Consider the following 26755-nt stretch of genomic DNA (forward strand, 5'->3'; position numbering starts at 1 on the left):
TTTGTGGAGTGGACCAGCTATCCTCTCATTTTCTCCTTTTCCCATCTCTGTATATCTTCCCCTACTCAGAGACAGCATCCAAGATATTGAGTCCCTTTGCTTGGTTCAACCCCAAGTTTCAAACCAATCCACAGGAGACCCTAAACACCACAGGAACTTCTTGGCTCTGAATCCATACATCAAACACAATGAGTGTCTCTTTTAGGTGATATTCCACAAGAGGAAAAAGGCAAATATTTTAGCTCAGTTCTGATAACACACAGATCTATTTCTGTTTCCTGTCTGACCTCATGCATATGAGGACTTTTGACAGAAAGAAGGCAATTTGTTTCAGAAATGTTTTCTTTCATTTAGGGTTTTGTTTGTTTGTTTTATTTTCTGAACTTGCAGCTCACTGACTGAGCCAAATAATTAAATCATGAATCTGGCATTTTAGCATGCAGATTACATCTTTTTAAAGTTGTTTTTATATGTGGAGTTTACATGAAACAAATGTACAGGGAAGGATAAACTCTTGGACTTGTAGCCAATAGAGCTGGCCCATTATAAAACCCTAGATGTCATTTATTTCTAGACTTAGAATAGATGGATGAAGCCAATGACTTGTTTTCCACAAGGCTTTGAGGGGTACTGTACCTTAAAGAGGTTAGCACAGATACAGGCCTGGAATACCAAAGTTTAATTCTGCCATGTTGGATCAAGCCCAGGAAAAAACTGGCTTCCGAGTTAGGTGACGTTAAGAGTTACATTCGTTATCCTTTATAGTGATGTTAAGAGTTACATTCGTTATCCTTTATAGTGACGTTAAGAGTTACATTCGTTATCCTTTATAGCTCAAAGTCACCCTTTCCTACCAAAGAGACATAATTCTCAAGGAAAATAGATGATCACTTCCTAAGTTACACTGCTTCCTAAGAAACAGACTAGTACATGGAGAGAGAATAAAGGGACGGAGGCCCTTACGTGGTTGGCTAGAGGAAGATTTGTTTAAAAGAAGGTAACATTTTAGCTGAGATCTAAAGAATAAGGAGAAGCCAGCTGTGTGACACTGAATCTACAGACCTAGTGCCAAAGAAGATGGAGGCGAGTGGAGGGAGGTAGAAGGAGAAACCATGCACGACCCACAGGCGTCCACCCTGTGTACCTGGCTCAGGAGGGCTGACGTGCACAGAGATGGCCGAAAGTGGGAAGAGGGAGGGGGATGGCAGGAAAACCAGAAGTTATGTCTGGGTATGTCATGTTTGTAATGACTGTGAGAATTCCAAGGGGAGATGTCAAGCAGATATGTATGTGTCAGGATCCTGGCTGGAGACCAGGGTAATGTGAGGAGAGTTTTATTAGGAGGACTACTGACAAAGGTGTGAGCAGAGTCTAGGACAAGCAAAGAGAGACGGTGCAGGACCATGGAGCTGGTAACCATGTCTGGGCCTGCAGGACCAAGTGAAAGGGGCAGTAACTGGCTGAGACAGAGACAGAGAGAGAGAGTGTGCTGGTTCGGTGGAGAGGGCCTTCTGGTAGGAGCTGTGGCCCCAGTAGAGAGATACAGCTAACCGGAGGGCAACCACAAAGAGGGAGCTGGGTACGAAATGTACTGACCTCACTCTCCTCCTTTCTAACTTCTGCTGGAAACTTCTATTGGCCAAACCCAGCTGGAAGTGAGAGAGTTGGCTGATGTGGCCCACAAAAGTCAAAGTACCAGGAAACGAGAGTAGAGAGTGGACCTAGAAGGACAAACAAAACAGAGCTCTGGATATACAAGTCTGGAGCTCTAAAGAGTTGGATGGGCTAGCTGGAAATAACTGGTGAACAGGTGAGAATTAAAGCTTTGGAAATAGGTGAGGTCGTGGAAGGAGAGGGAAGGAAGAGAGGGGACTGAGCACTGAAGAACTCAGATGTTAGAGCTTAGCTAGAGAAACAAGAGGAACTTGAAAAAGAAGACTGAAAAGGAGGAGCCGGAGACTTGGCAGAGAAAACAGGATAGTGTGGTGTCGCAGATGCAAAAACAGGAGACGGTTTCAACAGGAAGAAGTGGTCGGCTGATTGAGTCAGATGTTCGTGTTCAGCTGATGAACAGAAACCTGCCTTTGGACACGGCAACATTAGTCAGCAAGTACGCTGAGCGCTGTGCTCGTGGGTGCTGCAAAGATGAGTGAGCCCTGGATTTGGGGAACATCCCAATCTGACAGGGAACAAGATACCAGATTGTGGGATGACTACTCTGACAGAAATGGGAAAAAGGGCCTTTTGAGAGCAGAGTGGGTACTGGGAAAAGTTTCCCAAGGACAATCAATTCTACACACGGTGTGCAAATTCTTTAGAATTGAAAAAAAAAAAAACAACACTCCAGTGCTGGAAAAGTCTTGCATTTTAAAGAAGAAGAAAATGAAACTCAAGAAAGTAGACCACTGTGGCACTCCTTGACTCAGAACCTCATTGGGAGGATGCTGACAATTTGAATACTCTCTTGATTTAGGCCCTTTTGGTTAGACCTTCAGGATAAACCTATGACCTATGCTTCATTAGAATGAAAATATTATTTATTTAAAAATTTCCATGACAGTAATATGCTTATCCCAGAAAAATTTAACAATAAATATAAGATAAAGAAGAAAATTAAACTCACTGTATAATCCATACTCCTAACTTTTTGGTGTTTTTTTTTTCCAGTTTTTTCCTGAGTGCATGTATGTTTGTATAAACGCTTCTCTTTAAAAAACATTTTATATACAATTAACAGAGTGAACAAGCAACCACAGAATGGGATAAAATATTTGCAAATCATATCTGATAAGGGGCTAGTATCCAGAATATATAAGGAATTCCTACAACTCAACCTCAACAACAACAAAAATCAAAATGGACAAAGGATATTTCTCCAAAGTAGACATTTCTCCAAAAAAGATTTACAAACGGCTAATAAGCACTTGAAAAGATGTTCAACATCACTAATTATTAGAGAAATGTGAATCAAAACCATGATGACATACCACATCACACCCATTAGGATGGCCACAATCAGAAAAACAGAAATAATATGCGTTGGCGAGGATGTGGAGCAATCAGAACCCTGTACATTACCGATGGGAATGTCAAATGGTGCAGCCTCTGTGGAAATAGTATGAAGTTCCCTCCAAAATTAAAAACAGAATTACCATATGATGCAACAATTCTACTCCTGGGTAGGCATCTAAAAGAACTGAAAGCAAGGTCTTGAAGACATATTTGTACACCTATGTTCACGGCAGTGTTACTCACAACAGCCAAACAGTGGAAGCAACCCAAGTATCCTCAATAGACGAATGGATGAACAAAATGTGATATATACATATAATGGAATATTATTTAGCCTTAGAAAGGAATGAAATTCTGACACACGCTATAACATGGGTGAACCTTGAGGACATTATGCTCATTGAAATAAGAAGTCACAAAAATACAAATACTGTACGATTCGTCTTATATGAGGTACCTGGAGTAGTCACATTCATAGAGACAGAAAGGAGAATGGTTCCTGCCGGGGACTGAGGGGAGGAAGAAAGAAGGGTGGGAGAAATGTTGCTGAATGGTACAGAGCTTCAGTTTTGCAAGATGAGAAACATCCTGGAGATTGGGGTGTACAGCAGTGTGAATGCACTTAACATCACTGAGCTGTGCACTTAAAAAATGGTTAACAAAAATTTTATGTTACATGTATTTTACCACAACTAAAAATTAAAATTAAAAAGTAAAATATTTCATAATTTTGTTTTACTTCATTTAAAAATATCAACTGAACATCTTTCATATTAATGAACATTTTTGGTATTATTATCTTACTGGTTATATAATAGTCTATTTTATTACTGCATAACTCAATCAAATCACTGTTTTTGGAAATTAAGGTTTTCTACAAAACCAAACATCATAAACAAAATGCAGTGGGCAACACTTAGCTACCTCTTTGACACACGTGCAATTATTTCCTTAGAATAAAAATATTCCTAGAATGGAATTGCTGGGTCAAAGGAGAGGAGGGCTGTGTCAGGGGTGAGATTAGAGTGGGAAATGCAATATGAAAACCAATCAACAGAGACCTGAAGTGGGATGTGATCTAAATTAAGTGCTATACAAATATTTCTGGTTGGAAAAAGTAAATGTTATTTACAAATTTATTTATTCCTTATGTAAACTGCACTGAGACTCTGCCACAAGCCACTGTTCTAGACACTGCGACATCAGGTTTTTCCATTAGACATTTTCTTATCCCTCAAGGAACTTAAAGACTAGGGAAGAGAGAAACAAGTAAATCAACAATCTCAGTGCAGCTTGGTACCTGTGGGAAGGGAGGTATGCCCACGGGCTAATGGAACAGAAGAGGAAGTTCACCACTCAGGGCAGGCTTCTCAGCTGAGTATTGAGGGACAAGTCGGAGTTATTCAGACTAAGAAAGTGGATCACCACATGGAGAAGCCCATGTCCGAGTTGGCCCCAGGGATCCTCACCTCCTGGTACTTGTGCCTCTGTGTAGCCTCCCCCCACCCCCCCACTCAATCAGGGCCGTTCTGAGTTCCCAGAAGAGAAGGGCAGGGATGACAGTGTGTGAACTCTGATGCTAGACTGTAAGAGGTACTGCAGCGTCCCTCTTGCTCCCCTGGACAGCTTGCTCGGAGAAGTCAAGTGCTGAGCCCTGAGGATATTCAAGCAGCCCTGTGAGGAGGCCCATGTGAAGAGGAACTGAAGCCTCCCACCAAGAGCCAGCGTAACTCACCCGTCAGGTGATGAAGCCATCTCAAGAGGGATCATCCAGCCTGGGGTGTGCCTGCAGTGCTGGCCAGCATCTCTACTGCGGCCTCACAGGGGAACCTAAGCCAGAACCAAGGGTCATGATAAGTGACAACTGGTTTGCAAGCCATGAAAAAGTTCTGGGTGATCTGCTTCTTGGCAATAGTTAATTTAATAAACTACATCTTAAACACAGCTGAAAAGTTCTAAAAATGTGAGATACCTGGAGCAACGACAAAGGTGGTTTTATGTGAAGGACCAGCAGGAGCTCGAGACAGAGAGGAAAGCAGGGGTCAGAGGATTGCCGGCCGTGGGCCCACTGCCCTCCTCACCGTCTTCTTGCCGATGGGACCCAATCTTGTTGGTGTGTTAAGCGGCCATGTGGATGAGTTCACATCAGGAGGGCGTGTGTTAAGAAGAACACTGGGCCTTGGGGAAAACCCTCAATGGGTGAGAAGAGGCAGAAAATTACAGCAGCTCAAGAAAGAGTGGCCACTAAAATGGGGAAGAAACGGAGGAAGTGGAATCCCAAAAGTTATAGAAAGAGCTTCAGAAAAGAGAGTGTTGTTAATGGCATTAAAGGCAGCAGAGAAATCAAACAAGGCCTGAGAAAGGGGCACTGAGAGGGTCCCTGGGGCAGTCCGTGTCCTTTGTTGGGACTGGGGGGAGCTTCAAAACACTAGGTGTGACCCTCTGACTCTGGTGACACCACAGTCCTCGCAGTGGCCCAGGTAACACCCCGTTAACCACCCCACACTTTCTCTTCTCATTGGCCACACGGGCCTCTTCCCTGCTCCCACCTTAAGTGTCTTTGCTTTTTGCTGCCCTGTACTCAGCAGAGTTTCTCCACCAAGATCCCTCCTTCGTCACCTTCAGGCTGATGCCTCGTCGCCTTCCACGTGTGGCCTTCGCTGAGCTTCCTTCCCCCCCACCCCCACCCTCCCTTCCGGTGTCTGCTCTCTTGCTCCCCCTAGTGGTCACTGTACAGACCACATCTTTTACTTGTCCGTCTTGCTTACTGCGTCTCCCCTTCTCTAGGATGTCAGCCCTGAGAGTTTGAACTCTGTCCCCAGAACCCAGCACTCACGTGCTCTTTAAATATCAGTTAAATGTTGCAAGAATAGGCCGCAGTTCCCGTTTTCAAGGGACTCGTGACCTCCAACCAGTGTGACAACTGCTACATGTGAGGTATGCACACAGCACCAAGATGGCTTAGAGGACGGATTACAGAGGAAGTAACTTTGAGCAGAGAACACAGGGGCAGGGGAGGTGGACAAGTGAAAGGGACATCATATCCTGATGTGCCTGGACCATGAGGTGGGGGCGGGGGTGGGGAGCAGTTGAAGCCAGACTGTAAAAGGTTTTGAGGAGAGCACACTAAAGAGCCTTACCATTAACCTACAGGCCAGAGATTTTCAAGCTGTCCGCTGAAGAACCCAAGGGCCTCGCAGCTGCCAGGCCATTTGATGCTGGAGGAGAGGCAGGATGGCACGTGTGTTCACACCTCTGCCGTTTTACACATCCTGCTTCTGATTAGTCCTTATTCTGAAGGCTGCATCCACCGCCAGAATTTTGAAAACCATCTCTGTTGAAAATGGAAACTGTGGCCTTAAAGAATCACCAAGTCCAAGTAAAATCAATCATTTCCTTTCATCACCACAAAGAGGGTGAGGCGAGGCCCGGGACGGGGTGCCCTGTAAGAATGAGCAGGTTTTCTGGATCAGCTTTGGCAGCAGCGGGGCGAAGAAACCAAGCGGGGGCTCTGGGCAGGGCTCGCACCTTATCCAGGCTCAGCAAAGGACAGCTCCGAGCACAGGTGCCTTCCACCCATGTTATCAAGGCGTGTGTCCTCGGGCACACGTGTGACTAGCGCCTGCAGCAATCCCTGCTTTCCAAGCCATAACGCAACTCGCTAAAGGCACACTCTTACTTGGTGGCAGAGGTAGGGTTGGCGCTCCCAAATCGCAAAATGCATTTTTAATGCACTGTTTAAAGTCCTAAGCCACCAGATAAAAAATAGTTCAATGGCAGGAGTGTGCGAGGCAAGGGCACAGAACTGAGGTGGAGTCTGGGGAAAGGGAAGAGAGGAAAGAAGGCAAGGGAATGGGGGGGGGGTGGGGGCTAAACTAGTTCTATTTTGGCCAGACCCGTTTCCTTATCTGCAAAGCCCGAGAAACTCGTGCTCTCTGAGCCACCTGTTCATTCTGACAGTTCTTTGCTTTCGAAAAGTCTAACAGGTACACAAATGTGCCAGATTCCCATTTTCTGTCAACTTCCAGAAAGATGCGGCCAAGGGCAGGAAAGGAGGGGCTTTCCTCTCCATACCACACCCAAATCTCAAAGCGCTGACCTTCAACAGTCCGCGCGGTCCGCGGCGACGCGGAGGGGCTGGCCGGCTCGTGGCTACGTGACTGCGCGCTCGCTGCGTCGCGAGGCCCGGACGCCTCCCCGCAGGCTGGCCCCGCCCCCACGACCTGGGCGAGGAGGGGCGAGGAGGGGCGAGGCGGGGGCGGGGCCCCTCCTCCTCCCCCTCCTCTCCCACCACCCCTCCCCCACCTCGGGCTCAACTCCGCGCGCCGAAGTCCCGCGGCGCGCTATGCAGACGCACGCACTGCCCGCTCCTTCCTGGATCCGAGCCGCTCAAGGTCACCACAGGTGTGAATCTCGGCTTTGAGTCCCAGACTCACGACTTGGTGAGGCTCCTTGAGGGCCCTTCCCGCTGCGCTAAGATCTAAGACTGGTTTCATGAGTGATGCTTTCCCACTCTGCCTGCATACAATGAGACCGTATCTGTAAAGCGCCCTGAGTTCCTTAGCATAGAAGTGCCGATTTAATTTGTCACCCATTGCTTATAAAATCCACAAAAAATGGCATTTTCAAATCAATATTTACTTAGATGTAACAACCATAACAACCTCCTTATACAGTTTGCCAAACACTTTAAACATCAGACTGGGATCCGGATCATTAATTAAATTTTACAGATGATGAAATTAAACGTTGTTTCGTACAATGGTAATCATCATTATATCATTATTACTGAAAGTGATCCATTTTGAATGAAAAACATAAATTGCTAAATCCATATACATCTGAGAAACTACTGGAGCCGCCTTCAAAGAATGCTCCCAATCTGACCTTAAACAAAAGCAAAGGGCAAAGCGATGTTATCTTTTAAGTCAGGAAAATAAACAGAATTTTCATTTTTTCCTCTCTTTTGTGAGCTGTGACATTTGAGAGGTTTTCGGGGCACTTGAGCCCAAGCAAGGGTGGGGCAATCTGGGGAGCACCTCCTTTGTGCTCTAAAGGGGACATTGTGAGGTCACGGAAATGGGGCTACAGTTTTTGGAGAAAGATCTTGCTCTTCATTTACTGGTTGCATCTCTTGGTCTCCCTGACCCCTGAAAGTGGTGAGCAGGGGAGAAAGGAATGAGATTTGTCTGCATCTACTTGCTCTTTTCGCAAGGCTTGGGTGATGCATGTCCAAGGAACCCCAAGGATAGAGGTCAAGCTGCCTAACTGGTCTGGGGTGGGCATAGTGAAGGTGATCAAGGAATCCCATCTGCATGGCCCCTTTGATGCGGTCCAACCTGTACTGCAGGCCTAGGAGATCTCCATGATTGCTCTGTCATTATATATATAAGGCCCAGAAAAGTCGCCTCAAGTAAAACGGCTAGGAAGTCATGCATCCAGCCTTCAAACCCCGCTAGCTGAACTCCAGCTTCAGCACTGTCTCCTTGTACTCCAGACACCCGGATATCATGAATGCTCTCAGGTCCCGTCTGAGTGATGGGGGCCATTTGAAACAGCAAATCACTCACAAAACACAATCAACATGACACTAAACAGATCACAAAAAGGATACTTGTGTATAGTGTGAAAGCTGAAATAAAAAGGCAGAAGTTTGCCTTGTTCATCCTCACTGCCCATGTTACCTAGTCCAAACTCCTGCTCGCCACACGACAGGCCAATAAATTGGGAGACGAGGTGCTGGGGCAAGGAATAACGACTTTATTCAGAAAGCCGGCAGACCAAGATGGCAGACTAATGTCCTGGAGAACCATCTTACCAAGTCAGAATTCAGGCTTCTTTTATACTCAGAAGGGGAGGGGGTGTGGTTGGCTGTTGCAAACTTCTTAGTGTCAGAATCCTTTGTTCTTGCATCTGTCCAGGTAGGTCAGGTCATGATGTCCCTGCAAATCTCCAACAAGACCAGTGTTATTTTCTCTTCAGCAACTTTTTATCTTTATATGAATGGGAAAGTTTTATACCCTTAAAGGTCAGGGCTTTGAGAATAGGCTATACTGTATATTTCAGGCTCTAGGCAACATTCTTTTACAAAAGGTGGAGAAACAGCGTGACTCAGCACAGGAAACAGAGCACAGGGCTAGAGCCAAAGGAACAGATCTAATATGGAGTCAGATTTGTCCTTCCCAGCTACACAGGGAACGCAGGCATCAAGTGACTCCCATTTTTTGCTGTTTTGCATGTGTGCACAGATGACTGACTGCAAAGGCACAAGTATTGATTTAGGGTTTACAGATACATGTTAGTGAGTAGGCGAGTTCACAAATGCAGAATCCAAGGATAATAAAGATCAACTATACTTGCAACAAAGACCATATGGACTGCAAAATTGAAAATATTCACTGTGTGGCCCTTTACAAAAAGCAATTGCCATCGCCTGCTCTCCAGTATCCTTAGCCTTTATCCAAGGAGAGTGAAACAGGTAGACAGGGACCAACTCCTCCAGAACAGTGTCTAAACTAGAGGGAGCTCAGAAACGGGAGCAAATGAGACCAGTCATGAGGTCAGGAGACTGGGATCTAATGTAGCAGAATGTGGAGAGAATTTTCAAACTGCAGGGCAAAGCTTCAATTTCTCCCCTTCGTAGATCTTGTTTTCATTCAACAGACATTTACCCAGGACCTTCGAATGCGCACACATCTGGGCTGAGTGTTGGAAGGCGTTCAGTTACTAGTGTAAATAGTAAGGCCCTCCCTCGGTCAGTGACCTAGGAAGAAAGTGTGAAGGAAGGGCCACTGGAAGGAGAGCAGACTTGAAGCAAAGGGCCTGGCCACTTTATAACTTGGATCATCCGTCTCTGAGACTTATTAAGCACTGTTTGCCTGTTAGGACTTTCTAATTTCCAGAAAGGGTTGGAGATGGCTCACAACCGAAACATATGTTAAAACAGGTGGAAGGAGACTGATGGGATAGGTGACAAGGTCTGGGAAGTAATGCAGTACAATCTGGCAGGCAGCAGGGGTTACAGAATTGTGCCATTGAGTTTCAAATTAGATTCTGAGGTTCTCAACTCAAAATATAAGGATGGGAGAGAAAGTCAGTTCTGAGAGCAAACTCAGTGGAGGAAAGGATTTTTGCAGCCCTTCGGAGGGAAAGCCTTTTCTGATGTGAGGCTTCTTCGAATGGATACGGGGCAGAGGGGCCCCAGCTCCACAACCCAAGCAGATCCAGACCAAATGTGTCACTGCTTCTTCCTCTGCTCTGAGGGCTTCCCTGATGAAAATGCAGCTTTGTATTTCATCTAAGGGTTAAATGTCTAACTAAGTATTTACTTTTCTGATGACTAGCTGTATCCAGAGAAAGAACTTCAAGTACCAAGAAGAGCGCTGGACTGAATAATTTTGAAGTGACCCTTCACAGGGAACTGTTTCTCACCCCACCTTTGGATAAGAGAAGACATCCGTTCATGGGCTCAGAGAGACCATATTTTGTGTCATTGAGAGGCAATCCACAGACGTTAGAAATCTCCAGTGTAGAAGGTGAAGGGCTGGCAGGCAAAGCCAGGAATTTTTTTCAGGAAATAGTTCGGGGTCCGCCCTAGCCCATGAACAAGTCACAGCTTTCTTCTACGGAGAAGGCTCAAGGTGATTTCATCCTGGAAGGTTTTCAAAGTCCACCATCCCCTGAAAAAATTCCAGCAATGCCTGCATTTGTACAGCCAGAAAAATCATGTTTCTCCTAAGCCCCTGGTGGAGATTGGTATACCTGAAGTCCTTTATCCTTACCCTGGCCCTTCATCTAAGTGACATACTTCCTCCTCCTGTTTCTTGACATGGAGACAGAGACTCAGAGAGTTTAAGAAGCAGAGCCCTAAAATTCTGACCCCACTAAATTATCCCATTAATCGCATCCTGTTTCTCCGAACTAACAGGGCTTAGTGGTATCAAAAGGTTAGCCACGTAAGGAAGATGAAAGAACGGGCTATAGGCTGGTGGACCTTCCTCATCCTCCACCCCACAAACACACACTGCAGAACTGGCTGCTCAGTCTGCACATAAACTGATGCGATTCTCAAGCTCTGCAGTGTTAACTTCTATATCCTTGCAGGGGTTCAGAATTCATTCTAGCCACCAGAAGTGCTAACTGTCCACTTCAGTATCTGACTTTATGAAGGATATCTCACATGAGGAGTACGACACAGTGAGTCATTGAACTGGCATCTCTACCTTGAAGTCTGCTCCTCCCTTCCACCTCCCGACTCCTACACTCCATCACCAGCCTCTGCAGGTTTCTAAGCAGCTCCTTATACCTGAGACAACCGGGTACTAAAGAGAATGCTAAAACAAAAAAACAAAAAAACCCCACACAAACAAAAGGATCAGACGGGTAGATTGTAAGCCCTTTTGTGTAGAGGATTAATTTGGAAGATTTGTCAAGTCCAGAGGTCCCTCCCAGGCTTGGTGGAATCCCAGACTCCCCTTGTGGACTGGACCAGAGAATTGCAGTCTGTCACCGCATCTTGAACCAGGTTGTAGCCCCTCCTGTGGTCCTTGCAGTTTACATTTGGACGTGTTTAAAGGACACTGGAGGTGTGAGCAGCAACTGGATTCTGACCCTAAAACCTCAGCCCTTCTTCAACTTCATTTACATCTTTTTACTTTTTTCTCCCCAGGTTGTTGTTTGACCACATTAAATATTGTCATGGCTCCCAGTTGCTTCTCCCAGAGGTGAGGCTTTAGACGAAGATAAGGGGGTGTGAGGAGAGGCCCTTTATCTGGGAAGAGAAATGTAGAATAGAAAACAGAGGTTGGTGGTTAAATTACATACAATATGTTTCTTATCCATTACGACTGATGTCTGATAGTTCATAGATTTCAAAGGTAGCCTTCTCCCAAAGGCTTTTTTAAGCCTAGATTTCTATTGTGAGCTGTTTGTCCTGAGTGGAATAAATATCTTAAGACTCTGTTGCTTGTTAGTTTTTAAAGGAGAGGTGCTTGGGTGAGTAGGTAACCGACTCAAGAAGTCCAGCAAGATACAGTCACACCTACCAGGATGCACATAAAACACAGTCTCCAAGAAAATGGTCAGACTAATCTGAAGAGGAGGCAAGGAATGCAATTACATAACAGCTCTAGACAACGGAGTTCTTCACCACGAAGCCAGAGAAACATATGTTGTGAGCATTTGGAGCTGGATTTTACTCTTGCCATTTGCCACAAAGAAAGGGAAGACCCAGTGTTCCGTGCAAAAGCTTTTGTCCATCCTTGCCCGAATTAAAATTTCCCCCAGGCTCTGCTAGTCCTGACTCTGAGGATAAATGCTCATTCAGATCAATTGTCTCTTAGAGTCCAAACTGATAACGAGAAGAAAAAGATATCCACTCTCCAGTTCTCAAGTCAGCAAGAACCACATCTGCTAGTCTTGTGTCCAGACCCCAGAGCCTGCTTACAGCAGCTGTTGGCACGTGCTTGCTGGGGCCTGCAGGCACGACCTGGGGAGGAGACCCCTGTACCCGGCAGACCCAGACTGACTGCTTGCCACCATTTTCCTGAGCCCAAAGCTGCAGCTGGAGCTTTCGTGGTAGAAAATACCCATTTCTTAATCCTGTCTTCAAAGGCAAGTCTGGTTGTAAAACAGATTGCCTGTGGTCTGTTCCACATGCATCCCTGGAGCCCTGGAAACACGCCAGGCACTGTGTTAGGTGCTGGGAACAGAGACGGGAGGAAGGTAATGTTTGCCCCTGAGAGGTTGCTGTCTGGTAGCAGAGCCAGACCCAAACCAAAACACAAACCCAGACAATGACAAAATAATTTGGCAAAACAGAACCCAGAGGGAGACTTCACTCACCCTGGTGGGCTTCCTAGAGTCTCTGGGTGGATGATTTGGAGTTAGTGAAGCAGGATTTAAATTTTTCCACTTGTCTCTTTCACAGACATGGTTGGAAATGTGAGCAGGCAGGACCCTCTGGTCACCTCAGGAGATGCCTGTGGCGCTGCTGGGTGGCATCCAACTCACTAACTAGGACAGTGAGTAAGAGCCCAGCATTTGCTGCAGGTTCCCAAGTCTCCACGAGCTATTTGCTTTGTTTTGTTTCTCTTTTAATCCTCAGAGACTTCACGTTTTGAAAACTGATGTCTGCCAATTAAAGTGCATTGATTAAGCCAACCTAACTAGTTTTTCTATTATAATTTAAATAATTTAATAATTTAAAGGACATAACTTTTCAATTATAATTTGAATTTAAACACATGTAACTGCCAATTGAAGCTTCTGCTTATCTTGGGAGAGCAAATGACACTACACGGGGGAGGGTGTAATGTAATTTCTTATAAAATCAAAGAAGTGTTTTAATTAGTTTGTACAGACTTGTGCTAAGGCATGATTTGAATTAGCCTTTTCTTGTTTTTGTTTTTGTTTTAAGATATTGAAATAGCAACTGGTTCTTTTCTCTGGGAAACACTAACTTTGTGACAGGACTGGGTCTGAATATCAGAGAGTCTAGGGCAATTTCTGACTCTTTTTATTGATGTGCACATTTATTCCATTTAATTAAGTCTTTCTGGTTGACGCCAGTCATTCTTTTTTCCATTCCACTTCTCCAGAAAGCCTCCAGCTCCTCATGAAAAGGGATGCAGAAACAAAATTCATTGTCTCCAGTGAAGCTGGAGTATCCATGAACCTAAACCATGAAGTTAAGGAGAAAAACCTGCAGATTCCTGGTAATTATCCAGGAACCTTCCTCCCCATCCCATGGCCCTGGAATCTTTCATAACGTGACCTCCAGGCACATGGCCGCACTTCGGGGCCAGGACGGGCCTCTCTGCTCTTCTCCACATCAGGCTATCGCCAGGGTTTCAGCTCCGTTCACCCTTCTGTCCAGGCCTGACACCAGGCTTCTCTAGGAGCTCTGGTGGAACATCTCCACCAGCTGTGGGACAGCCCCACTTAGATGCCCTGCAGAAGCCTCGGTGCTCGCACAGTCCAGCTCTCCGCACTGTCCCGTCCTCGTCTCAGATCTGTGTCTGTGCCCGAGCTGCTTATCTCAGCCGGTGGCAGCAGCCCCTCCATCCAGCTCTGGAGCTCTGATTTGGTGCGTAGGCCTTATCTGCAATCACTTATTTCAAAAATCAGTCACTGAGTTCTGTTGATTCTACCTCCTAATTAAGTGTATTTCCAATGCCTCCTCCCCTCACGTCCCCACGGTGCCCTCTGGGTGTGGCACTCGTGATCTTTTGGGGAGATTCCTGTGAGGGACTCAGTACTGCCTTCCCTGCCTCATCCTCCACACCACCTGCAGACTGTGCTTGAAAACAGTCAGGCTCTATGGCTCCCCTCCTTCAAACCTTTCCAAAGCTTCCCACTGCCTGAGGGTGACATTGGAATTTTGTAGAAAAGTTTACAAGGCCCTTTTCAACCTCACATCTCCTGCTTCTCCAGAACAGAACACCCTCCTCCCGCCACGCAGAGCCCTCTCTCCTTCCTCACCAAGCCCGGCTCCTTGGCTCCTCGGCTCCTCGAGCTGCCCAGCTGTTGCCCTGCTGGGAATGCCCTTCTGCCCTCTCCCTCCGTTTCACCCTTCAGCACCCAGCTGAGCTGCCACCTCCTTCTCTGGGCTTCTGGGTGGAGTGTCCCTCTGGCACATTTTAGTGAAATGACTTCTCTGTCCCCTTGAAAAGACTATAAACACTTCTGAGTCAAGCAGGGTGACTTACACTTCTGTAGCATTCCTCTGTTGGTCCCTAGTATATTTAACAAATGTCTGTCGACTGAATAACCAAGTAAACATGGAGGACTAATGCTGCTGAATTCCAGGAACCCCCAAAGGAAACAAAGCTGTCAGGTCTGCACCTCTTTGCTCATGGGGTCTGACCACTCAAGCTTGGATGGCATAAATGTTAATTAATATTAATCTTATGAGTATGTATAGTTTAGGCACAGGTCTAAACTATGAAAGAATAAGAAACAGACATTTAGAAGTTATGATACTTAGTACTTACTATGAGTTGGGCCTGATTCAAATTTCTTTACTATTATTATGTCCATTTTACAGATATGAAAACTGAGGTTTAGTAACAATTTCCCTAGGATCACAGCCTTAGTGTCAATGATGCTTTGACCTCTGAGACTGTCCAGAGTCTGTGCTCCAACCTGCTACATAAAATAATAAAAATAACAACAGCTAACAGACTTTGAGTGCTTATCACGTGCCGGGCTCTGTCCTAAATGCTGTCTGTGATTTATCTGATGGGAACCCTGGCAGTTTATCCTAGCTGTGATTTGTTTTCCTCATCTGTAAAATGGGATAATAACGCTTCCCAACCTTACAGGTTTGCAGTGAGGATTAAATAAGATAATACATGGAAACTCTAGACTTGTGCAGACCTACCTGCTTAAATGAGCAATTTTTCATGCTACTCACAGTTCTAGGGAATAATGATGGAGAAAGTGGAAATGACACTCCTGGCTGACAGTGACAGTGAAGAGGGTCCAGCCCTAGAAGAGTCAGAGGGGTGGATGGAAGTTACACCAAAGCACCTCGACAGAGGTAAACTTGAGGAGAAATGGCTGTCACTGAAGCATTCATGTATGCTGGAGCAAGAAACTTAAGCCCCTCCAGGTGACTGCTATCACCCTAATGGGACTTCCAGCCCATTGGCTGCTGCAGTTTGAAACCTCAGGGCACTCATGGCCTCGCTGACCCTGCTTCCACTTCTGGAAAATCAGATGCTGGGATTCAGTTATCTCGAAAGTTCCATCCAGTTCAGCATTCTCTGACCCCACGGCCCGAGGCTCTGGTTGACCAAGATCCTTTATCAGCCTGTCATTCCTTGCTGTCCCAGAGGAGAGCATCCTTCTTTCTTGTTTAAAGCCACCCTTTCTCCGGTGAGCTCCTTCTTTCCCCATCACAGAGGGACTCTGACACTCTCTGCAACCCTGCCCTCTCCATTGGCCAATTTTCTTTGCCTCCAAGCCTATGCACATGTGTCCCTGAACTTAAAACTTTGCCCAGATCTGCTATCTCTGACTCTCCACTGTGCCTGTCTCCTTTACCCATCCGGACCATTAATTCTCTCCCCAGTGCCTTCCCACCTCCCATAATGTTCCCTCCATGACAACTTTTAGATAGCTGTCCTTGCCCAAGAGGACAATGGATAAAGAATTCCTTAGCCTACCTAGCGGAGATAGGCTGAGTACCTGTAAATTAATAGAAGCAAGATAAATACAAAGTGACCCTTCTGCTTTGCAAACTAAAAAAGCCTAAAAAACTATTTTAAAAATGTTTTGTTTTTATAGTGGGATTTTTTTTGGGGGGCGGGGAGGGATGCAGTGGGAAGAGGAGGCCTAGGAAGATGTGAGAGATGAAAAGAGATGAAGAGGGACAGACTGAGGGGAGACAGAGGGAGTTGTCCTCGTGGGGAGGGCCCTGGAGTAAAGCTGGTTGGCAGGAGTGAGGAGAGAAAAGTCACAGGAGAGGGGAGGCATTCGTGTGAAGGAGCAGTAGCAGAGTGAGGGGAATCCATACATCAAGAGGAGAGAACAGGAGGAGGCCGAGGAGTTAGTGTGAAAATTGAAATACTAAGTGGCATTTCCTTTGGCAATATAAGAAAGAGTCTGGCTCTTTGGGTGTCTCCCAACATGGAGGTAATTGCAGGAGGGGTGGTCTAGACTGCAGAACTTTGGTGAGTGTATTTCAGTCACTAGAAACCCTGCCCTGGTCCTTCTTTTGTTTGCTTCTTCCCTGGACTGTTTCTTTTGTTGCTTAAATGAGGGTTTGTTGGGAGGCACTATCCCTTGTACTTCCTGATTTTATCTCTGTTTGTACTTTTCTTGCCAAATTTGTACTCTTCTTGAATGGGTTTAGGATCAGAGAACACCAGAAGGTGGACAAAAGCAAATAGAAGGAGATATCAGTCTTGAAAACTGCTTTCTTATTCTGTTAGGTCCGCTTTGTTATGAAATTGTTTTAAAAAATGCCAAAAATGCAATCCTGAAATTTAAATAGCCTCTGGTCCTTTGATGTCAGGCTGAACTCTCCACTGAAGTCATTGGAAAGGGGAGTTCTGGATGCTGCTGTTGGTTCTTTCACGGGTGGGACCGTGGGGAAGATTCAGCTCACCCAAGAGTGTTTACATATTAGGTTGGCTAAAAACAAAGAAACAGTTATACCTTACCTTACCAGTCAAGTTGCTTTGCTTCTGGAAATGTATCTTCTTTCCTTTTTGCACGTGTCAGGAAAGCATATCCCATTTTCAGTACTCTGGTTCATACTCTTTAGCTCGTTGAGATCTTGCCACATTCTGCATGTTCCCGGGGGGCTTCAGATCGCTTCTTGCTTTGCAGGCTGTGTGAACTCTTCATTTCCTGCTTTCTCGGAATGACGTTAATGATCTATTCGTGTTTTTACATTTTAAAATGCTGCAACAAAATAGAGCTTGCCTTATCTTTGTTATTGGAAAGAAATACATCCTATCAGCCGGCCCTAGAAGTCAAGAAAACTAGTTTCTCTGGGGCATGACATTAAATCCGTCATTTCCTTGATTAATGATCTGAGCTGTGCTCAGAACCATCACTCAGCTAAGGACTGATGACTGAGGGGGAGTCAATGGCCTTGGACGGTCTTTAGTTTTAGCAGCTTTTCTAAGCTATTTTTCATGAAAAAAAAAAAAAGAAAGAAAAAGACCTCTCAAATCCTGTGCCAATTAAAGTTATTTCACACTTATTTCTAAGACGCTTCTAGACTTGATTAGCAGCTTTAAATAATACGTATCTATGTTGAAAATAAGAAAAAACATTACTTCTTAGTAAGCTATATTGTTTAATACTATAAACTTTGAAAAAGAGTGGAACATGTTAAAAAATATAACAAGGTCCTACTGTGTAGCACAGTGAACTATATTCAGTATCTTGTAATAAGCTATAATGCAAAGGAATCTGAAAAAGAATATAAATATATATATATGCATAACCAAATCACTTTGCTGTACACCTGAAACTAACACAACACTGTAAATCAATTATACTTCAATTTAAAAAATTAATTTATTAAAAAAAAGAAATAATGAAAAGTCCTTGGAAGGAAAAAGTTAGAACCCACTGTTGAAGATACGTCTTTATCTTAGAGTTGTTAACCACTGACTTTTGGGTTCAGACACCTGACGCCTATCATTGACGCATACCCTGGGCTCTGACAGCTGCTGCCTGGTAGCTAGTCTCACCAACATGTGAAAAAGCCTGGACAGCAGAGAAGGAAACTCAGGGGATGGGCACAGACCACAAAGGGACCACTGTGGTTGTTGAAACAGCAGCACCTGTGAGGATGCCGTTGCCGGCAGCAAGCCAAGGAGAATATTCTGAATTACGAAGCGCTCTTTCAGATCTGCTACAGCTTTATCTTTGGCTTGGAGATATACACATACCTTAGCAGCAAAGAAAAGAGGTCATCCAACTCAAGCCTGAGAAATGCAGGAGCTGGCCATGGGCTGGAGCAGACAGTTTCAGTCTTGCGGCTGGTGGAATGCTGAGTGGGCATTATCTGACCTAAAATGTGGCCAGTTAGATTTTTACAAATAGTTATTATATTTCTTTTCCTTTTTCCCCTTCTTCCCTCTTTCCTCTTTCTCTCTCTCTTTCTTTCTTTCTTCCTTCCTCTTTCTTTCTTTTAGAGGATTATTATGGGTGAAAGAGGGAGAGATCAGAATTGGATTGCTTGGAATTATTCTCAGATCTTTGAAATAAAACTTACACTGTCCAGTCCAGTAGCCACAAGCTATATGAAACTATTCAAATTTAACTTAATAAAAATTAACTAAAATTAAACATTCAGATTCTCACTTCAGCCACATTTCAACAACAGCCACATGCACTAGTGGCTATGCTATTAGCACAGAGATGGAACATTTCCATGGCAGAATATTCTGTTGTACAGTGCTGCTCTAGAATTTCTGGAGTCCTTTTCCAAATATTATAGAGCTACTTTATTTCTTTAAGCATCCTTAACATCTTTGAACTTTTTCATGTATAAAATGAGGCTAGTAAGGGCTCCTTCAAAGGACTGCTATGAAATTTAAATGTAATATTAATTGAATGAAGCATACATTTCAGTACCTAGCATGTTATTATGCTCAATAAATGGCAGCTCAACAGCAAGTCCACTCAGATTTGAGCCAAACACATTTGTACTTTTCAAGTACCTGTAACCTGCCAACCTTTCTGAAACAATTTCCTTAGGAATCAGACTATTTTGATGGGAACAAGTCACTATTTTTGTGGGAACATTATCAAATCATGGTGAATGATGAACATAAAAAGAGTAAGGCTTTGCTTTTCACATGCTTTTGTCTTGATAGGAAAAAGAAATAAAGAAATGAAAATCCCTTACAAGGAGTAACATTTTTGGCCCACAACTCACTTTTTTAAGTCCAATGAGATGAAAATCTCTCCAAAGAGGTGTTTATACTATAGGTATCAACACAGCCTTGGGTCTAGACAGGCTGACTGACTGCTCTAAAGAGAACTGTGTGTACATAGGAGGGTAATTACTTCGGGCTACAGCTGCCAACATGATTTAGCAAACTCCCAGCCTGCAAAGGACTGATCATCCCCTGGAGAACGGGCCCAAATTCATTGCAACTGCACAGACCTACCTGAGCTTTCTTTGCCATAGGCTCTTAGAGGTTTTTTGTAATTTGCATTCTTTAGGCAAATGGAATTTAAATTCCTTAGGCAAATTTCACCCTGATGGAACACCAAGATGACATGCATGCCGTGATCTCACTGTTCAGGATTTCTGCTTTATAATCATTCATGTATGCTTCAACAGGCAGGTGAGGTAGAACATTTGGGCTAAGTTCTACTTTGCTTTTGTGAATGCTCCTTTACCTTTGAAAAGCTCTTGCTTTTCATAGCACCTTCACAAATATGTCAGTTGCACTTCACGCTTATCTTGTGTGGTGCAAAGGACATCATGACGTAGTGCAGAGAGTCACAGGACCGGGGCCCCGCTCCTGGGCTGCAGGGTGAGAAGCCTGTAAGGCGGTGTTTCCCTGGTGCCCATGATCCGAGGGCTCGGATGGGCTGCAGTCAGACCACACTTCTCATGCTTCCTCACTTGCAAATGCAGAGCAGCAGGCTCTGTCTCCTGGGCAGGCGGGAGTCTTGGTACACTTCCAACCAGGTATTCAATCTGCAAGCAGAACTGCAAATTCTGTCAACCGTTAACCTGAAACAAAGCTGCTGCCTCACATTTATCTTGACTTACTTCATTTCTCCTTAACCATCTCAGTAATGGGATGATGGAATAATTTCTTGGAGACTTTAACGTGGTTATTTTGCTATGGACCTTCATTTTTCTAGTGTTCTTCCCAATTCTGATGCTGAAGCGATGTGGACTGGCTCTAACTATAAGAAATCTACCTCTGCATTAGGGAGAGATCAGCAGATGGGGAGGTGGTCTGGGCTAGTGGAACTGGGCTGGCATTTTAGCTCCTTTTTGTGGCCCTGGGTACCTTAAGTTGTCACAAAGTCATAGCCTCCCCTTATGATAATACCTGCACTTCGTGGGGTATGTGTGAGGATTTTACAAAAGTGGGCAAAAGTGGCATAAAGACCCATGAACGTAGCTATAAAATCTCACACAGCTCTCTAAAGCTTGTCTCCTGCTGCGTGCACACACACACACACACACACACACATATACTAGCAATGTTGGAAAAGCACCAATTTAGATTATCTTCCACAGTTTTTCTTCAGATTTTACTTCCCCCAAATCTCACCTGTTTCCCTCAGCCCTGAAAAAAAAAATCAATTAAGAACCTGTGTAATTTTGTCAGAGTTTTCCAAGTTATTCCATCCATACATCGGTCGGCAGGATGCCACGTGGCATTATCATTTCTATTTGAATATCCAGGAGAGATTTGGAGGATTGCAGTGTCTTCAGCACTGAGCAATGTGGAAACTCCACAAACAGTAGGTGTTGGCATAACGACCTCGTGAGGTGAATAAGAAAATGGGTGGCGACAAAAGCAATCTGAATCGACCTGGGGTGGGGGGTGCCCATGAGAGTGCCTCTTCTACCCTGGTGACCAGCTTGTAACCTATTAGTACCTCCCGACTCCAGAGCTGTTCACACAACTAGAGTATTAGATATTTCAGGCCCAAGACATTTTGATCCTTTATTTTCTTATGGCTCTGAGGAAACCAGGACTGGAGGCAGAGGCAGATAAGAAAACCTTTGGTCTCTGTGCATCTTTTTAAAACCTTATACAACGAGGTTGATTTTTCCGCTTTACTATGCCCAGAGCGAATATTTGTCAAAATCAGACCTAAGATCCATATCACATTGTCTCCGAGAAATGAGACTGGTTAAAATTCCATCAGAAAGAACTCTCTAATTTAGAATCCACGGCATCTATGTCATCTTCACCCGTTTGAACCTTAGGACTTTACTAGGTTTCACTCAGTCCTGTCTCTGCCATCTCAAAACAGGCACTGATGAGCCACAGTGAGGGCTTCGGACAGACGGCAGCCTAGATTCTCCCCCTTTTCAAATAACAGAGGCAAATTCAATCCATTCCATTTGGCAAATAATAAATTTATTAGGTGCCTACAAGTACAAAACACTGAAAGCTGCTGTAGGGGATGATGAAGACGCGTATCAGAGCCCTGCTCTCAGAGAGCTTACAACCTGGGCAATTAGTCACAATTAGTAAATTGTGGCGGTATCACTTTAGGTGGCTTAAAGCAGAGTTCTTGAAAATGTTCACATCCTTCAAATTCTCCTCGGGCCAAATATGTAAGGAATCCTTTCAACAGGAAAGCCACACAGTGGGAAAGAGACCTTTTCTGGAATTAATCGGTGACCTTGGCTTTGCTTATGAGCATCTTTCAGTTGCTGTTGCTTATTCTTGTAACTTTCTCAGCATCGTTTCCTCGAGACCTTTGTTTGGAGAGCATCTCCGTGCTTCCTGAACCTTCACCAGGGTTTCCTGTTTGTTAGTGAGTGGCTCAGTTGCAGTTTGGCCTTGGAATGATTTGCAGTCTGATTTTTCCTGCAGCAAATCTGTGTTTTCATTTCAGTTGATGCTACAATGGTATGACTTGCCATCTGTGGTTTTGAGGGTGGGAGTGAGATGCGATACAACGGAAAGCAGGCTAGACGTTTCCCTTACTTTAGACATTTAATAGTGCACGTATTGATTATATTCTGTACAGATATAGAGCAAGTTATAAACCTCTTCTTTTATTTACTTTTTTCTCACTTAGACTGTATTCATATAAAGTGTACTTACATTAGCAAAAAACAAAAACAAAAACAAAAACCCAAAAACAAAAAAAACAAAACAAAACAAAAAACCCCCCCCAAAAAAAAAAAAAAAGCCTTGAGGTACAAAATCCAAAAGAATATCTGAGGTATAAATACAAGTATATTTTAAATAATAATCTTTATCATGCTTTATCTATGTTGGAAAGCACAGTGGACAGGTGTACATGTTTCTTAATAGAATGGTATATACAACATACAATCTTACAGATTTGAAAGGCTTTAAAATTGAATATACAAGTATATCTTCACGAGGAACACTAATATCCAAAATACTCAAAATTAAACTCTGATCTGTCCCCTGCCCCCAAATTCTTCAAGGAATCTCTGAAATAACACTGACAATGGTAACTAAATTATGTTATAACAAAATAAAAATCCTTCTTACAACTCTCATTCATACATTATTCACTTTTGACCCACATAAAATAAATTCACTAATACTGTCTTTTGAGCCAACCTTTACCATTACAGAAAAACCTGTATAACGACCACCCTTGCAAAAAATCTGCACTGGTGTTTTTGTTTGTTTGTTTGTTTGTTTTTTACTGCAATTACTACTTCCCATTACTACTAAAATATATTCTAAGGGCATCATAAAGGAGAAGAAAAAGAAACGTAGGAAAAACAAAACAAACAAAAAAAGAAACCCTATTTGCTGGTAAGGACAAACCCAGTTAATAAACATATGCAGCTTTGAAAAAATGCTGTTAATAACCATAACAGCAACAGACAACCTTTGTGGCTGGACTAAATTTACAAGGACTTCCTTGGGACATAGCTTCCTGTGTTCCCATACACAGTGCCTTAAAGAGTTTCTGTTATAAACACGGAAATGCAAAGAATTTGCAGACAAGTAAAAAGTTTTGATGCCTGAATCAGGAGTAGATGTTAGAGTGTTCATTTTTTGTTACATCTCAACTTAAAAACAAAACAAAACAAAACAAAACAAAAACCCCAAAACCAAAAACTGCATTGGAGCTAGCAAGAGGGAGTTTTCATCCCTGAATTCACCTATACTGGATAAAAACGACCTCACTCTTTGCAATGAGGTCTAGAGACAAACTGCATTTGAAATGGGCTATCTGAGTAAATTTATTATAATTACTTTTAAAGTAAAGAAGAGGTTGGTGGAGAAGAAATGTTTACTTGCTCAGGTTAAAAAAAAAAAAAAAAGACAAGGGTAGGTTGTCCAACACCTCAAATGGGTTCCCTTTCTGGATGATTCCATGGGTAGTCAGCTATTCCAGGTTAAACTGAACCTGATGCATCAAGATCCTTCTTGGAGGTGTCTCAGTGTGCCAGACACTGCGTCCCAACTTCCACATCTACGCCATTCAACCAGCACCAAACACACATACACACACTCCTCTGTGCAAACCTTTCTTTGCTCTTCTCAGTGAGAAAACATGTCAAAGAGTACCAACTATTCCAGTGGATACACCAGCCCTCAACACACTGCAAATAAAATGACATAGGTACACGGACACATAAACCGACATCACAAGAGAGTGAAGTCTCTTCACGACCTTCCCTAACGTATTTATAGAGTTTTGCTTCTCAGAAGCAATTCGAATAAGAATACATTTTTTTGCACAGTCATATATTCCAGTCAAGGTCCATAATACAGACCTTAAACAAACAGGAAGCAGCTTTAAAAATGTATCAAATTGCTATAGTCAATTCCTATACTCCAACTTGTAGTTTTGTTTCAGGATTAGACACAGAACCCAGTCTTCCAAGGATGGGCAAGGGTTCTAGAAACAAACACCCAGATAATGGACACAGTTGCTTTTGCTGCAGGAATCACCTGGATTTGGTGTCTTTGGTTTCAGCATTCTGATTACTGAAGGAGTCTCGGATCTTTACAACTTCAGCTGCACACAGATGTCCAAAAGATTTCGTGTACCACTCTGGCATGTGGCCCCTACAGCAGACAGAAAGGAAACATGGAAATATTATTCAAGTTGGAAAACCCTAAACCAGCAGAAGGGAGTTCTGAATACACTTCTATTTCTTGATCAACACAATGTGCATGTAAAGATTACTCTTATTACTCCAAGGTATCCTCCTGGCACCTTCATTACACTCTTGGAACCAGAGGTTTCCCAAGGAACAACATACCGAGTGCAGATATTGAGTGAAACTGTTCAAGAAAGCTTTGGAATCTAAACCAAAAACAGATCACACAGGCACTTGAAGAAGTACTGAGATGTAAAGACTTCAAGTGAGAATTTATTTAACATGAGCACCACTTTGGGAAGTTTTTAGAGGTTCATTTTTTTTTCTTTTTGGCATTGCTTCATTTTCTTAATTTTCTGATAAGAATTCACATTGATCTACGGCACAGAGTATAGATCTAATTAATTACTACAATGCCATGTCATATTATTCAAACACCTTTGAATATAAAATGAGAAACATCTGCTTGCTAGTTCAATCTCGCATTTCCTGTGGCTTTAAATTCGTGGCAGAACCATCATCTCCACATTGCTTTAGTACCACATTCTCTAAGGGCTGGGAATTAGGAAGTGGCACCCAGAAGACCAAGAAACATGAAGGAGTTACTTTATAAGGACCACTCTTCATGGAGCATCCAAGATGCAATGATGTCTTCATTTAAGCCATTAGAGAAAAAGTCTGAATCTTCTTTATGCCCCTCACTCACCACATCAAAAAAAAAAGCAGCATCAAAACGTACCTTAAGTCAGCTCTGCACATGTAGGTGAGTTTGGATTTCCCTGACCCGCAGGGCTCAATCAGATACCTGGACAGGAGCACGTTGACCCTCACTCCCACCACTGGTGCCCGGTCGTGATCCACGGAGGTGAGTAAAAGGGCACACGCTCCTTTGGGTAAGTTAGTCCTCCATGTCCTGTAGACACAAAATGAGAGTGGGAAAAATGGAGCTTCCTGGAAGCCAAGCTGAAAACGGGGCCTCACTGTTAGAGGATATAGCTCAAGGGCAGACTTGGGGGCCACCCTGTGACCCAGCTCTGGATGGATGGCATCCTTGAACGACTGTGCAGGGACTCCTGAATGAATGACTCTGGACAGAGCCCCTTCTGCAGCAGGTAGATAAGCTCACACAGTCAGTTCTTTGAAAGACAACCAATCTGAAGTGGGTCTGAAAACCCTTTTTGTATTTCACAGATGAATTAGAACACGGACATCCAAATGAATGTTCCTCTGTTGGAGAAGTTCTGGACTTAATGATGTGACATTTCCTCAAAGATTTTTGGAATTCCTCTTTCAATCATGTCTTCGGAGAATTTATGAAGTGCTTATAAACCAGCTTTAACCACAGCTTACTTGGGACCCAAATGTTACTTCCTGGCTTATGTTTTCACTAGCTGTTTCTAATGAGAAAATCTATCCTAATGGGGCAAAAATCTGCTACCACTGAGCACAGTCAACGGAATGTGCCTCTCTTTCTGGGCTCCGTTCCTAAAGAGTTCAAACCATTTTCAAGGATGGACACACTGCTGGAATTAATGCAGATATATTTTCCATATTTGGAAGCATATGTTCTATTTTAAATAATTTTACCCTCTCGTGACATTCAGTGACATACAGGCTCATCCCTCCACAAAAGTTCATCTGGAAGCTCTCACCTCAAAACAACATAGTCCCGAGCAGGCTGGGGCGCCATGCTGTTTTGGACATGCTGGTAAATGTCGGTGTGGCTGTCGAGGACCTCAATCACTTTCGAATCCAACAAGTCTAGGTCCCAGACATGCTGTTCTTTAAGTAGACGCTTTAAGATTTCCTCAGGCGTCGCAGGGACTTCAATGGTTGCCCTCCAAAGCCTGAGAGGTGGTCCTTCACTCACCTGAAAAGAGGATGCACTTTTCAGCGCTAAGGCATTTCACACACACTGAGACTCTGAAGGCAAAGTGCTATCTGGGTACATGGTCCTATGTTTACCGATGGCTTTACTAGGCTGCTGTCCCCAAGTATATTCAAGGTCGGGCCAGAAAGCAAACATAATTGCTGGAGTCACCTCCATTACATCTGTTTTCCTGGGACCCATATTAGGGTCAATGTAATAAAAGTAAGATTTATTTGCACACCCCCAGCCTGCATGGCCACCCAGACCACTCTCACTGTTTTCTTGCTTTTCAAGGTAGCAGAGACAAATCCACAAATACCTCCGTGGGCCATTGTGCTGAGCCGCATAAGATACCTCTGCCCTCAGGAGGCTTTCAAGTTACTTTCTCCCTCACTACTCCCTGCTCATTAGAGGGCCAGGAGCAGTGACTGAGAACAGAGGAGATGCACAGGGATTCTGATCAAGTGATGGCACTGTCTAAGCAGGTCATAAAATGCCTGAAGGCCCAAAACCATTAGCGAAACATTCCAGGGAATTCTGTGGAGCCGAAGGATTTCAGTAGATAGTCTGAGTCCTCTGACAAGTCTTCAGTGAGT

The 26755-nt window shown here is 43.9% G+C and overlaps 1 protein-coding gene and 2 long non-coding RNA genes across 9 annotated transcripts in view; all 3 read right to left on the reverse strand.

The window, feature by feature from the left end:
• Positions 1–7150, reverse strand: part of LOC116659962 — a 168014-nt gene extending 160864 nt beyond the window's left edge. Inside the window, exons 1-3 of the long non-coding RNA XR_004315308.1 lie at positions 7112–7150; positions 6153–6455; positions 4748–4842 (exon numbers count right to left, since the gene is read on the reverse strand). This is a non-coding gene — a long non-coding RNA (uncharacterized LOC116659962). The remainder of the gene's footprint in view (positions 1–4747; positions 4843–6152; positions 6456–7111) is intronic.
• Positions 7151–16323: 9173 nt separating this feature from the next.
• LOC116659994 lies at positions 16324–20110 on the reverse strand. The gene is made up of 3 exons (XR_004315347.1): positions 19888–20110; positions 18426–18546; positions 16324–17424 (listed from the first exon to the last, which is right to left on the reverse strand). It is a non-coding gene; the product is annotated as an uncharacterized LOC116659994 (long non-coding RNA).
• A 1467-nt stretch (positions 20111–21577) lies between these two features.
• The window catches only part of DLC1 (DLC1 Rho GTPase activating protein), a 344822-nt gene continuing 339644 nt past the window's right edge, over positions 21578–26755 (reverse strand). For all 7 annotated transcript variants that reach the window (XM_032468641.1, XM_032468640.1, XM_032468642.1 and 4 more), the window contains 3 exons: positions 25942–26159; positions 25029–25202; positions 21578–24254 (listed from right to left, as the gene is read on the reverse strand). In XM_032468641.1, coding sequence (XP_032324532.1) covers positions 24134–24254; positions 25029–25202; positions 25942–26159 — 513 coding nt within the window. In that variant the 3' untranslated portion in view covers positions 21578–24133. The remainder of the gene's footprint in view (positions 24255–25028; positions 25203–25941; positions 26160–26755) is intronic.

This window comes from Camelus ferus, chromosome 26, assembly GCF_009834535.1.
Source record: "Camelus ferus isolate YT-003-E chromosome 26, BCGSAC_Cfer_1.0, whole genome shotgun sequence".
Taxonomy (NCBI): Eukaryota; Metazoa; Chordata; class Mammalia; order Artiodactyla; family Camelidae; genus Camelus; species Camelus ferus.